The 15,448-nt window shown below is 44.5% G+C and overlaps 1 protein-coding gene across 1 annotated transcript in view; it reads right to left on the bottom strand.

Annotated features, from left to right (window-relative positions):
- Positions 1 to 15,448, bottom strand: part of PLXNA4 (plexin A4) — a 451,631-nt gene that overhangs the window by 105,884 nt on the left and 330,299 nt on the right. Inside the window, exons 6-8 of the mRNA XM_065743801.1 lie at positions 7,718 to 7,841; positions 4,410 to 4,563; positions 1,892 to 1,991 (exon numbers count right to left, since the gene is read on the bottom strand). Coding sequence (XP_065599873.1) covers positions 1,892 to 1,991; positions 4,410 to 4,563; positions 7,718 to 7,841 — 378 coding nt within the window. The remainder of the gene's footprint in view (positions 1 to 1,891; positions 1,992 to 4,409; positions 4,564 to 7,717; positions 7,842 to 15,448) is intronic.

Genomic DNA, 15,448 nt, shown 5'->3' on the forward strand with positions numbered 1-15,448 from the left:
TACACAAGGTGTGTTCCCATTTTGCCCATAACAAGATTCTGAGCATAACAAAAAACTCAAAAATCAGAAGATAGTTGTGCGTTCTCAGATGAGAAACTGTTATGGCCCCACTGCTTCTGTGCTAAACTGCAACAATGCTCTGAGAGCTGTGAACACATCATGAGAAGGTGTCCAAAGTAGGGGCTGGAAGAATAGTGGTACCCATGGAGGGCAGCCCTGATACACCAGCAGTTCCGTATGACTGATCCTGCCTCTCTCAAATGTTTTTCAGAGGCCAACCAGAAAGTGGCATGCACCAAGCTCAGAAAGCCAAGCATTAAGCAGGATAGGGTCCCCCACAGGCTTATTATTATGATTTGTACCTAGGGTAATGGGGATCCTGCATATATTTTGGCAGTATTCTTCTTTTCCTTGACTTAGCAGAAGTGGAAGGACCATCCTAGAAGTTTTTTTGGGAAGCAGAAGGTATATTTATGAAGTCACCTATTCAAGTGCAGGAGAGTGCCATCCCCACCATCTTGGAAGCATTTGCTCTCCCACATCTCATAGTCTCCATACAGTATGAGCTGCAAACACTTTTTCAGGACTGTTTCACAGCACTGACTTATGCCTACATCACATTTTTTTATTTATTTGATATGTCTGTCCACCAGGAACCATACTGAGCCATAACAAATTGTTGACACAAAACAAGCACTGGATGGTAACAACTCCTGGTTGCTCACTGTCAGAGATCTTCACGCTGCTGCAGTCTCTGAAATACCTGAAGGGGATTTGGAGGGAAATTTTCCTGGCCTGTATGTGCCACTGGATTTTTAATGGGCAGGAGTGGAAAAAATTGCCTCCAGGATAGCTTGACTGAGTGCAGCAGGCAGACACACACCCTCAGTCCTGTCTTTCTGTGAAACCTCGTTCAACTTCAATCCACTTTCAGCTCTGGTACAGCGAGCTGTTCTTCAAATTGGTAACAAGTGCTTGCTCTGATACATCAAATTAAAAATGGATAGTGTATTATAGTTTGTCAAGTAAGGAACCAAAACATGCCATAAATATTTAACACCATCATCTCTCCTCCTCTCCCCCCCAACACTTGCTTTCTGACACTGTTTGTCAAAGCAGCAGGAACACGGAAATAGGATTTGCCTTTGCTTGTGAATTGCTGAGCCGCAGTAATTATCTGCTTTTGGCACTTCTGATGGCTCAGTGGTGGTGACAGAGCCACTCAGTCTTGCTCAGGGGTGGATCAACCTGCTGGAAGAACATCTTCCTGCTCTGACAGTCTTACTCTGGTGGGGCAGCTCCTGTGTGCCAGCTAAATAATGGGGTGCAGGGAAGGAAAGGAGCTTGTAAGATAGAGAAGATGGGTTTGAAGAAACCAGCCGAGTGGTCCCCACTCTGTTCACATCACATGGGAACCCCTAACTCCCATCTTTCCAGATTTGAGAACTCAAACCCATGCTGACCCTTGGGGTAGGAACCTGATGCTGAGACTGATATGGATAAGGGTTGGAGGTGTGTATATTTGGGCAGAATCCAACCATCCACAAACAGCTGCTTAGTAGGAAGACAGAGGGGCCCTTTGCTGAAGTCACAGTTTGCTTTTGACCTGCTTCAGTGTGAACTCCCACTTATCCTCCTCTCCCTGCAGGACACATGATGATGTACCATTTACCCAAGGCCATGCCTTCCTCCATAGGAGGATCATAAAGTGGAACAAATGTTCACTATTTCTTCCCAGGAGGGACAGCTTCATGCTGACCATTGCTGATGTAATTCTGACTGCTGCTCTCCTCCACACCTGACCAAATTCCTGAGGGACACACGCCTCACTGGGTTCTGTGGCAGATCCAGGGTTGGGGTACAAAGCAGGTATCAAAGGAACTTGACGTACGAATTGTGGACACTGCAGTTGTAGAAGACGAAGCTGGTGCTGGCAAAGGTCATACCCGTTTCCTTGGACTTGAGCTGGAGCTGGACTATGTGATGGTCTCCTAGGAAAAAAAAATAGAAACATCAGTTTGTGACTGTATTAGCTCAGTTAAACCCTGTTGGCCATGCCATCAGTCTGAACCAGAAGCTGGTCCAAAGTACCTGAGCTAATTTATCCTCAGTGAGTGAAGGAAGCGCAATAAAATCTGTCTAGAGCTCAGTTCTTCAACAAGTACATTTGCTCCCATCTTGGTATTGTGGTGATGGATTAGGTCTTCACCACTGGCAAATTGCAAGCAAATTCTATGCTGGATGATATCAAAAGATCTAGGTAATAAATCTCTGATTTCAAAACTATGGTAAATGAAGTCAGCAAGTAGGAAAGCTAAGTGCAAAGAGTAGATGGAGATGCTCTGAATAAGGAGCTCATTCAAATGGAGTACTGTCCATAAGGCTTTTCATTCCTGTAGGTTAATTTAAGTCCACCAAAGGAAGGGGCCTGGAGATTCTCACCATCACTATTTATCATCTCTGAATATGGCTCAATACCCAGGATGGGGTAGCAGTTTCATGTCATTCATTTCAAGGTCCTACACCTCAGTCTTTGGCTACAAACAACCCAGCTTAATGTGGGAGAGATATCCACAAGCCATTGCATGCTTCTGGAAGTGCCAGTCTATCTCCACAGCAGACCCATCTGCAACAAAGCCTGAGCCTGAGCTTCTAGATACAAACTTCCCTTTCCCTCTGTTCCCAAGCCAAGCAGTCAAGTGCTACCTCCTCTCATAATGCCAAAGGCCCCATTCAAAACTCATCACCTATGGGAAATGACTGGGTACAGTAATTGCAGTAATTTGGTGGGGAAAGGACCCATGTTTAATTCAAGACTTTGACTTGGCTGGCCTTTTCACCTCTATTATTTTCCTTCTCACCTGAAAGATTTATTAATCAATCAGGCCAAAGTAAGCTCGACAGTTCATCTTGGCCCATCCACCTACAGGCATACACATATACACGCCACGTAAGCATGCACAAACCACACACTTCACTAAGCACGTTTTGCTGCCAGTGCTCAACTCTGCTGCCCATCTGCTGCCATTGGCTTTGACAGCTCTGTTAACCACTTCATATTTAACAACTTTGCCAGTGCCTTGCATGTATTTTAAAACAGGATGTGAGGACTGGATGGCTCCAGGGATCAGATGTACTACAGAGCCGCACATCCGTTGGTTCGAATCCAGTTTCTGGCCCTATGCGTGGAGGACGTGGTCTTTGCAGAGGTGCAAAGCACCAGCTGCTGAAGTTGATACAAGCTGCAGGTGCTCAGCATCTCTGGAAAGCACACTTTACATCTCTGGAAAGCACACTTTACATAAATCTCTCTTTCTCTTGTTCTGCCTTGAGTTTCCGTTGCTAATTTTGCTTGCTTGTCAATTGTAGCCTGGCCTGAGACACGTCCATATCAAGGAAATAGTTCCTGGCAGCTATCTTGGTAAGCAAACACAGTTGATGATTCAGTGGGACCTGAAAATGGGAGCAGCCCTCTGGGGGCTTGTTTTGGGACTGCAGTGGAGAGCACGTGCAGCTGGGCACAGCTTGGGAAGAGCACAGGGAGGTGATGGTGACAGCTTGTGTAACTTCATTTCTACAGCCTGAGGGGATCCCTGTAGACTTTCTAGTAATATTTCACAAGAAACCAAGGAGTATAATGACTACATCCTCTCTACTCTTCATGAGGTGATCAACAGAGTTGAAGTTTTTCTAGCAAAATCTCTTCAAGGGCCACGGGTGCTATTGAAAGTACTAAGAAGAGTGTTAAAAAAGGGAAGCCAAAAAGGGCATGAAGCTGGGGATAAGAGGCCCATCCTTGGAGACAAGGTATTTCTGCACTGAAACATTCTGGAAGTAAGCCAGCATCAGGCATAGAATGTGAGCACAGAAGTAAAAAATGACCAATGACAGAGAAGCAAAAAATGGCCAATGACAGAGACAACAACTGAACACACAGATCTAAAGGTAAGATGAACAGGGTAAAATTGTGGAAAGGGCTGTTCAGGTCTGCAGGAATTTCTTGCTGCTGGGATGGGATGTGTTGAGAGAATTTCCAACCTTATTACCTAGGATGAATAACACCAGCCTGGGCAATAAACAAGTGAAGATCCTTCAGCTGATTCTTGTCTTTGCTAGATATAGGCAACTACCACTCGGTGGCAGTCTGAAGACATGTACTACTGTGCATATAGGCACCTAAATGCAGGTACTGGTATTGTATCTCTACACTAGCACACATAAATTCACATGTTCAGCTCACTCATGCTACAGCCGTAGCAATCACTGGCAGCATAACCCCTATCCCTGTGCTTTTCATGACCTGTTCTCTGGCTCCCGTGCGCCAGAAAACTTGGAGAACAAGAAAGAGGAATGAGATAAAGATAAGAGATGAGGAAGGGAGGAAGAACAGATAGCTTTGTGGTACTCACCATTCTCTGTGATGATCTGGGGCACCTCTTTGGCAGCTGGTGAGATGCATTGAATCTGACTGCCCACCACCAAGCCATCCATCTCTGACAGGTCCTCAAAGGTGCAGTTGACTCCTGCTGAAAGCTCAGGGACGTTGTAAGTCTCCAAGACCAGCTGCAAATGAAGATGGAGGGAGGGAAGAAGAGATAGGAAAAAAAAAAAAACAAGAGAAAGAGAGAGAAAAAATACTGAGCTGAACAACAGAGCTGGGCCAGCAGGAGAGAATTACACTGGAGAGGTTGGACAAAGAGCCTCTTGCTAGAGAGAGCATCCTCCTTCAACAGAAAGCAGCGATTCAGGAGAGGGATGTGTGTGCAGAAGGGGAAGGGGATGAGATGCTGATGCCAACACAAGTGGTACGTGGCTATGCAGGGACAACTGCACTGCATCCCAGTGCTGCTGGGTCAGTGGAGGGGAGGGAGTGCTCTCTATCTGTCATGCAAGTGTAAGGTTAAACAGGGAGTCTTTGGAGCCGGCTGTGAAGACCAGGGCTTTGGTGGCCCCAAGGCACGCGGTTTCTGAGGAAGGTGACTACTACTCACAAGAGGCACTCTGCAGACTACAGAGAAACTGTAATGCTCCAGTCTAACTCTCTACGGCCTGCTCTCCTAGCATCAGCAGATGGGGGAGCGCTCTGTCACCAAGTTCCTGCATAAGGAGAGTCTAGTTACAGGCTTCAGTTCACCACAAAAAACCTCTTTCCCTAGAGGCACAACAAATTTCTCCTGCCCATCCCACCAACGATGGCCTTAGGAGCATGCTGTATTTGGGAGCTATGCATAAACAAAGCTGTGAAGGAGGAACTGCCCATGTTATTAATATGCACCCACCGGCTTTGCTATGTCATTACCCATGGTCATGAAAGGAAAGAATCAGGTGGTTTTTTTTCTCCTCTAGAGAAGGATCCTCATGCTGCCACCTTCCCATATCAGCTGAGGTCCCTCTGCTGTCCTTCATGGGCTGTCTTGCTCAAGCCACTCTTGGATCACAGACATGCCATGTCCAAAGGCAGAGAAGCATGTCAGGGTACTTTTATCACACGATAATGAGCTAGTATAGATTTAGAGTTATTGTGGCCAACCACTAAAGCCAGACACTCAAGGCAGACACAAATGCAAGTACTCTCCACCCTTGCCTCCTCTGTGAACAAGCTGAGGCCTCATCTGTGGTGACAGCCACTGAAAGGAGACACAAATGCATGCTGAAGTGTTTTTTGTTACCTCTACAAAGAACAGAGGAGATCAGGGCAGTCCAGGTGATAAACCAGGAGAGGATTATATCACTGCTTTTGCTTACTGATTCTCCACACTCTGTTTTCTTCATTAAGAGAAGGTTTGGGGCTAGGCACCATAAGATAGATAGGCTGAAGATGGGCCTTTGCACAACATAAAACCTTCGTGAAATTTGTTTATTTTGTGGTGATGGGAAGTGATGGCAGTGGAAAAGGAAATTGTCTTGGGTCGAGATTAAGAAAAATGCACTTGTATTTGATAGATTCATAACTCAAGTTAAATCCATTCTACCTGCTCATTTATATACTGTTAGCAATGGAGAAGAGGAAACTTCTGCTTAATTGGTATTGTTCTTTGAACACAGAAGATGCAGAATGAAGATGCATTATGGAGAAGATGATGGCAATGGACAAATCTGTAGTGCTTGGCCATAAACCTCATAAGCCAAGGTTCACCAAGAACAATCCTACAAAGCCTCTTCTGGAGCTTCTGCAGTGAGGGAAGAACACAGACTCCAACAAATCTCTCTTCTCATTCATCCCCAAGTTACTGAAACACACTCAGATAAAACTTTGCAAGTGGCTGTTGATGAGTGAAAGATAGAAGGTTGTCTGGCCACACATCTCTGCCTCTATGGGCAAGAACTCAAAATTAGCCCTTTGCTATAACCCAAGGAAGGTTAAGTAAGGACACCGCCAATTCATCCATTAGGGATCCACTTGGTTTGACAAGAGATTATCTGTGGTTATGGTGGGTGAGCTGGGACACAAGTCCCAAGATGAGACTCCCATGACAACGTTTCCAAGATAACTGGACAACAATTAGACAATGGCAACAGATCTCAGCAGCCCTGGGTGGAATTGCCCTGCCACAGTAATCCAGAGGCAAAATTCTTTTATTCTGTTATCAATTTCAATCACTCTGAGCCAGCTAGTCCCCCAGGATCTACTCCAACATAAAAGAATTCAAAAACTACTGTGAGAATAAGAAGGAACCTTGAACTCCCAGAAGAACAAAGGACTTAAGATGCCTCAGATCATTTTTGTTTGAAGCCTAGGAAAGTAAAGTCATAGCAAAGTTAAGAGGCTGACACAAAGCAGTAATGAATGGACATGCAGGCTTTGAAAGGCTGATTTTATTATCAATGAAGAAACCCTAGTACGCAAAAAACAATCACCTAGAAGACATCTGGCAGGTACACCTTGAACAACGCCATGCAGACCTTTCAGAGCATGGGACTAGCCATGATATGGTGCTCTTGGTCTTCAATTATCACCTCAATTCCAGACCAGACTAATATGGTCAAAAGTTCAGAGCCCTAATAACCTAGATAAAATGGATCTCTCCTCCTTCTTGGAGAATACTGGGATTTCACCATGTAAGGTACTGCTGTTAACGAGTGAGAAGAGAAACAATAAGCTAGTTAGAACTTCCACAGAGAATTCTTGCTTTATGTCCAGATAAAGATCAAGTCCTCTGCCAGAACTCACTGTGTGGCTTTGTTGGCTGCTGTCTTCAGTAGCTCTAGGGCATCAAGGCTAAACTCTGAGCTGAGGAAAGTCATATGCGCTAGTTATGCTTGCTCATATGACTTGGCAGACTCAAGGTTTATTGAAATAATTCTTGATAGTCCTCACTTGTCCTCTTTCTGGAAGGTCAGTTCTAACTGTGACAATGTCCCTTGCCTAAACTCCACTCCCATCATTCACAAATCCCTCTCCCAGGGAAGTAGACAACCTCACTGTGCACTCACAGCACTTGCAGGGCATGTAGTCTCATCACACATGCCCTCAGCCCCTCACAGCAAACAAGGAAGTCTCCTTCCACACTTCTAGACAGGGTAATCAGGGACCAAATGCCCTCCCATGGTGAATCTTGTGCCAAGCAAGACATCAGGGAACTTAATGGACTCTGGAGCACCTTCGCATCATGCTGCCAGCCCTTCCCAATCCTGCTGAATCCAGATGGCAATATGTGGGTCTATCAAACTGTATGAGCAGATTAAACCTGAAGGGGACAGTGACAACATTCCTTACCAATACATTGTACTGGGAGACGGAGATGTTGTTGGGATGCACGGTAAGCCGGACACACTGCTTCATCTCTGAGGCAAATCTCCGAGGCTCGCTGGAGCGTTCACACCGCTCCTTCCTTGTGCACCTGAGCAAATGGGAAGAGAGATGGAACAGGGTTAACGTGAAGTCAGGCTGGAACAGTGAGAACATGGAAGAAGCAATCGTTCCAGATGGAAAGCCAATATTGCTCCCTTTGGGACTGCACTGTCTGGAAAGCCTTCAAAAGCTTCGATGAGACCTGATTTAGTGGTTGGTAACTAGATGAGGTTGGAACTAGATGATCTTTGATGTCCCTTTCCACACAAGCTATGATTTTATAATTCTAACAGCCACAGGATATCTCAGTAGGCTGTGGTAAGGGCACCACAATAGCAGGAAGAGTGTGGGTGAAAGCCCCATCTCTCAGTTAGGATGCACAGATGTAGAGATGCTCTGGTGGTCACCCATGCAGCAGGTGTGGGGAAACCCAAAGTCCTGAAAACCGCACCATCCAGTTGCAGTGGTACATCTTAGGGAGGGATAAATGTCCTTAAAGAGTGGCTGTACATAGTGTTCTTTGGCCCCTTTCATGGCCCCTTAATGCCAAATCCATAATACTTTAGAGCTGCTGGTATCTTTCTGCTTAGAAGGAGCAGCTCGCCAACCCATTGCCAAGGAACTAAAGTGGAGCCTAGCAAGTAGAGGTTTTTGGGTATCTGTTTTGAAAACATCTGATTAGAAATTCTCATGGTTGAATCTGAAAACGTTCTGGTATTCCCAGTGAATAGCAATGAGGTGCATGCGTGGCACTTGAGCAGAAGTCCCTAAAATTTACACTGCTTATTCTTTGCCGTGAGTGCTGGAAGCATGGTCACTGTCTCTCATCTTTTCTGCCAGGTGTAGACTCAAGGGAGCAACGTGAATTAGCAGTGGTGTTCCCACCTCAATCCATGTTTGCATTTACTTGGAGTAAAAAAGATCTGCATTCTACTCAACACATGCTCCTAAGGCCACTGCTTCAAGGAGGATATCTGCCTAGGAATCCACAGGGTTAACACAGGACAGCTCCAACTGCATGCCAATTACCCTTAGCCATTAAACTAATGTTATGGACTTGCACAGGGTGTCTGCAATGGATTTCATTATTAGCAGTGCTATTACCCCCCATTAAAATCAGCTATAAAGAGTAAGTGAGGATGTTAAATTATTCACCCTCTCCCAGACTTTGGAGTCTTAGTTACAAGCACACAGGATTTGGAGGAGGATTAGCTCCAAGATAACCTCTCACCACACTTTCTCCCTGGAGCAGAGGTTGCACCTCTGTGCACAGGGATTTGCAGGCAGGAATCTAAGGCAACACATGGGAAACAAACCCAGTGCCATGGCAGAGTCTGAATGTTACAAAGCTTGGAGTCTGGCCTTAAACTTCAGGGCTTAGCTTCTCTCTAGCAGTTGACACCAGATAAAATGAACATCTCAATTTAAAACTCATATTGCTCCATCTTTCTGGTAAAGTTTTGTGTTCCTTCTGGCAGGAACCATTAAGAGAGACCTCGGCTGTTCTCAGCAGCCTCTTGGTTTGCTTTGCAGATTTTAGAGAGCAAGAGTAGTTTGCTACAGCTCCCTCCAAGCTCCCATTAAGTGTCCTTTAGTGCTGCCACATGCTGGATCAGGAGTTTTAAGTGCAGTCTCCAGAGGGCTGAACGGATAGACGATTAACTGCTGTAAGTCCCCTATCATGGAATGAAAGCCACAGCAAAACGCTGACCTGAGAATTTGGTAAGCAGTTCTGTAAAACAAATAGACACAGCAATCCCATTAAAGCTCTGTGGGGCATAGGACACCTCCTGAGAATAGCTCAGATGGAAACTCTATGGGGTTTAATGTCAAAATGCAAGCACCTACACTCTCCAAGAAGCCCAATTCCCTCCCACTTATCTTCTCCCAACTGCAGTGTGACATAAACATCTGGATTTCCTAAAATCTCAGGCTCTGTTCAAATGCAGCAGCACAAGAAGGTGCAAACACATCCAGCTTCTTTGCACAGGAGGACAACGCATTGGTCTAAGTCAAGCTCCAAGGAACTTCAATACAGTATTCAATAAAAGCACCGTGGAGCTTCAATACAGTAATCATAGAGTCATTAAGGTTGGAAAAGACCACTAATATCATCCAGTCCAACCATCCACTCATCACCACCATGCCCACTAAACGAGTTGTCTCAAAGATCTTATCAAGATCAATCAAGATCTTATCCTGCTGTTTACTACTCATAAAGAGATGAAACTCCTCAGACCAAAGCCTCACTCAGACTGACGTCTCTTACAGACTTGACATCTGTTGAAAGGTGTATTACAATCCAAATAATGAAATGATGAAAAACTGCCTCAAACTAAGCCTGGTTTTAGCATGGAGATAAGGTTGCAGTGTCAGGCTCTCAGGAATTAGGTTCTGGAAGATTGAGAGTAGCTTCTGCATTCTTAAATCTGCTCCCTGCTCTGACACACTGCAAGCCAGACTTTAATTAGTGGATCACACATTATTATTTCTTTTTTTCCATGGGTGACCTAAGTTCTCACACTTCATAACATTTGACTTTAACTGTCTGACTTTTCCAGTGCAATTTCTCAATTTAAAACAAAAGGTAAAAGAAAACAAAAAAAACACCTGGCTGTGCCTGATGCCCAAATGTGCCAATGAGAGAGCTCTGCCACACAGAACCAAATCAAGCCTGGCTCTGAGTAACTGATGGGGTTCAAACTTTCCAATCAGCATCACAGATCCTCTTCTTGAGCCAGCAGCACAATGGATTACGGGTAAATGAATCCAGCTGCTATCAGACTATAGGTGTAATGCCACCTGCCAGTGGGTTCTGCAGCTCAGAGCGTGAAGGGAGCAGTGATTAAGGCTCTTCTCCAGAGTCTTTTGCACATGGTTACACCCATCTCCCCTTTCCTGAACCACCTCATCAATCCTAAGCTGGAGTACATGGGGCAGAAAAAAGGCACAAAGCAACCTTTCCCTCCTATCTTCTTCTGCACTGCCATAAATCACAGAATCATTTGAGTTGGAAGGGACCTTTAAAGGTCATCTAGTCCAGCTCCCTTGCAATGAACAGGGACACCTACAGCTCCATCAGGTGCTCAGAGCCCTGTCCAACCTGACCTTGAGTGTCTTCAGAGACAGGGCATCCACCACACCTCTGGGCAACCTGTTCCAGTGCCTCGCCACCCTTATCATAAACACCTTTTTTTCTTATATCCAATCTAAATCTCCTCTCTTTCATTTTGATACCATTTCCCCTTGTCCTGTCACCACAGACCCTGCTAAAGAGTCTGACCCCTTCTTTGTTAATATTACACTCTCCCACAAGAGTCAGGGAAAACAGGAGGGAAAACTGTTTCAACATGTGCAGAGGAAATGATTGTCCTCTGACACTGGTCTCCTAAATCCCGAAATGCTGTCAGATGAGAAACTGAAGCAAACACAACAAAGCACCTGGATAGTGAAGGCAGCTGCCCAAAGGGGCCACTGTAGCCCAAAAAGAGAACTGTGCTCTCAACTGCTGCATCTGTTGCCCTCTCTATTGCTGCTTCTGTCGGAAAATATCTTGTAGTGCCAATAATTGCTTCCCTTTAATAAAATATTAGCAACTCTAACGTGCTGGCTCTGTCAATACACTGAGATCACTTTCCACTGCCATATAACCTAATTCAGTGCTATTCATGCTATAATTAGCTGGTGCATAACTCCCACCCAGTAGCATCACATTGCACTTAAGACACCTAAAAGAGCATATTCCATTCCTGAACTTATTTGCATAAGATTATGGTATTGACATGACACTTCTCTGTATATCTTAATAACACCTGCTATTTCATTATCAGCTGCATCTTTAACAATTGCAAGTGTCCTGCTGCTGCCTAAACCATTAGTGGAAACACTAAGAAACAGGTTCTACTGCTGAACCATGAGGAGTATTATTGCCTCCTCATCTCCTATTAGGAGTAAATACCGCTAACACCAACCCTCTGTTCACTATCCACTAACCAATTATTTTAATAATGTTAAATTAATACTTTGCACTTCTATAGCATCTCTCATCTGAGGATCTCAAAGGGCTTTGCCTGGAGCTAATTAATCTTCACAACACCTCTCTGAGGTTGAAACATTCCCATTCAGAAACAGGAAAGGGAGGTATAGATGCATACATGTCAGACAGCAGAGCAAATCCCAGGTTTCTTGAGGATGCCATGAGGACTTCAGTTTGAAACCCAAGAAATGGCAATTAGATCCCAATTTGATCATCTGGAACCTAAAACAACATTCCAGGACCATATTCTGCAAATACTTGCTATATAGGCAGAGGTATTATTCTACCTCTGCAAAGAGATGTCAAAAGCTTTTCTACCTTGTTAGGTAGATTCACCTCATCACTTCCAGGTTTGGCCCTAAGTGTGCGCTGTTAGAAGAAGTAATCCTAACCAGTAAGTTCTGTGCACCTAGATACACCAGGCAGAAGAAGAGTCAACAGGGGTGCTCATCCATTTGCAAGCTCTTTGTTTACCCTATGCACAGCATGGAAAACAGATCATGCTGTTAAAGGGTTGCCAGAAGGCATGCATGTCATGTGCATGCTTTCACCTGCCTCCTTCTCTCAGTGAAGACACAACTGCTCAGAGGTAGGAATAAAAAACCAACCAATACAACAAAACAAACTACACAAGACCACACAACACACAAAGAATGCAAAACTAAGAATACACAACCTTTATTTTTTATCCTGACCTCTTTTGGGCTACGTCTTTGTTTCTTCCATGCCCATCACAGTGGACCTCTTATACTTGCTGAACTGTCCCTATACAGTCCTACAGACCATCCTATCAGGTTACTCTCAAGAGTTTCTCTTGTACATCTCCTCTCTCTCACCTTGTGATTATGTATTTGCCACTCAGACCTCATGGGATCTCACCTCATTGTGAAGTGGCTGAGAATGCAACAGCTGCAGGGGATAAAGCTTGGTTCAGAGAAGACAGAAACAGCCAGAAGAGCTCTCCTGACTGTGTGGGATTTAGGAACAGGGAGAAAAGTGGGGAAAAGATGCTGATTGCAGAGAGAAGGGTACATGGGAAGAGTGGTGCCAAGAAGTGCTGGCTGAGGCCAACCCTCATAAGACCAGTGTGGCGAGACAAGTACCTCCAGGGGAGATACTTCTTCTCTATCTGCTTCTTATCCATCTCTCCATCCCACCACTGACCAAAATGCCTGAAATGACAAGCTTTGCTTTGGGTAAGCAAAGGGAAACTAGAGGAATGGTGCTGATGCAATCTCCCCTTCCAAACACAGCATTTAGATGCTGATCCAGATCTCTTGTGTAGCTCTGCCAACCTCCCATTTCTTGCACTATATGGGAGAGATGCTGCACAGATGCTGTCCTACAGACTGAGTTCTCCAGACCTCCTTTCAGCTTTTTAATGGGGACAAACTTCCCATTCCTCTGAGTTGTGGGCCTATCCTTCACACCCATACTGCCAGCGAGCCAGACCTCTGTATCACTTATGATGAAAAACTAAATGCATTTAAAAGGCAGGATGGTCCTTATCCCTTGCCTCTCTGGTGGTAATTATTTTCTGCAACAAATAAAACCCTTATATGATCATGCAGTGAGTTTCTCTTTTCATTTGGGCTTGTGGGATGTGCAGTACTCAGCTGCTCCATGCTGGTGCTGCGCTGTGTCCTGGGGCCACAAATCCTTGAGGCAAGGTGGGGAGTTGTTCTGCTAATTCACAGCATCAGTCAGATCTGGTGGGCCCTGCTGGAAACCAAACTAATTGACACCCTGAGTGGACAAAGTAGACAGAGATAGATAGTCCTGAGAGGTGAAAGCCAAGGAGGAAGCTTCCATAAGGAGGGATTTTTTCACTTTCTCTCTCTTCTCTTTTTTTCTTTTTCTTTTTTTCCCCTTTTTTTTCTTTTTTTTTTCTTTCCTCTTTTTTGTGACTGGGAGGAGGAAATAGTGCAGTTAGAAAATCAGCCCATACTCCTGATGGAACCTTTCTCATTTATATCCATAGCTGTTGTTAGAGGAAAAGATTGTCTGTTTTCCTTTATTTTTCTTCTATTTAAAAGTTTTTAGAAACTGACTGAAATGACCAACTTTTCTAAGACAAAAAATATATATATTGACAGTTTTCTGACAGTAGGCAAGGCCCGATCTGCAATTTTGTCAATTAAAAACAATTTTCTAGACAAAAGGGTGATGATTAGATCTGATCAGAAATTGCTACTCAGAACAAGACATTTTGCTTTCTTTTTTTTTTTTAACAGATTGCAGTTAGTACACTACAGATTGTTTTATCCAGAAAATAAAACACATTACCATTAAAGAAGAAGACAAAAAAGACATGAATTCTCAGCAATAAAATCCAAACAAATTATTTATCTTTGTGGAAGCCTTATGATTTAGTGAACAGTGGCTCTCTTTTGGTTGCTGTTGCATTGAAAGTCTCATAAGGTGGCCAGGAAGGTGGACTTGCAGGGAAAAAGAGGTACACAAAGCATCTTTACTTGATACCAAGGGTGGGATAGCAGCATAAAGAGTTCAGTGGTTTGTATTTGCTCAGCTGACTGAAATGACACCTTGCTACCACCTCCAAACAGGTAATTTGTGGGCATCACTGTTTTGCAAAAGGTTTTGACATTTCAGCTTTCCTTTCTGATTCCAAACAGTGACATTTCCTTCAGGGGACAAATTCATTCACCCTTTGACAGAATAATCACAGCCACCCTTTCCTTACACTTCCCCCCCTACTTGTGCTGATGAACTCAATGGCAGTAGGTGACATCCAGATGTTGATACAGTTCCCATTCACATCAGCTAGGACTGGCCATAGGACCAAGATGGGACTGTTTGCTGGGGAACAGCCTCCATGTTGGCATCCCCATTTGCCTCCTTTCAGCAACTCCCCACCTCAATCTTCGGTTTTTGTCATGGTGTTGGGTGTGCAAAATGGAGATGTTGCCACTGTCCCACTCCTCCCTCCTCTGTATTTTCAGCTTGGAAGCATTTATCTACACATTTCACATGTGCATTCATGTCATTTGGTCCTGCCTTCTCCTCTTCTCAGGCTGTCTGTCTGTTTGGGATCTTATTGCCAGGACTGTCATATGCCTCTTAATCTCCACATGCTCAAGCCAATAAAGAATGGGATACGAGGAAAAAGAATATGGGCCTGGGTGGAGGGAAGGGATGAGGACATGGAGAGAAGGCATGAAGGTGGAGACAAGGGAACCATCATACACATCCCACACTCTTCATGAGGACATAGGTGTGCTGGGCCAATGTGAAGTTCCCTGCGGATGTAGCCACAAGCACTCCTGCCCCTCTGCTATCACAAGTGGTCTCCTTACCAGGTGCACTAAACAAATATAGGAGATTTAAAATGGATATAAGGAAAAATTTTCTGTGGTAAGAGTGGTGAGGTACTGAAACATGTTGCCCAGAGAGGTGGTGGATGCCCCGTTCCTGGAAACATTCAAGGTCAATTTGGGTGGGGCTCTGAGCACTTGATCTAGCTGTAAGCATCCATGTTCATTGCAGATGAGTTGATCTAGATGGTTTTTAAGGGTCTGTTTCAACTCAAATTATCCTATGATTCTTTAATGCATTAAAGGAAAATCCCCATGGAGGAGAGCAGGGAAGAAGAAGGGAAA

Source organism: Cyrtonyx montezumae, unplaced genomic scaffold (assembly GCF_038088225.1).
Source record: "Cyrtonyx montezumae isolate F1298 unplaced genomic scaffold, pur_monq_1.0 scaffold_3, whole genome shotgun sequence".
In the NCBI taxonomy this organism is placed as follows: domain Eukaryota; kingdom Metazoa; phylum Chordata; class Aves; order Galliformes; family Odontophoridae; genus Cyrtonyx; species Cyrtonyx montezumae.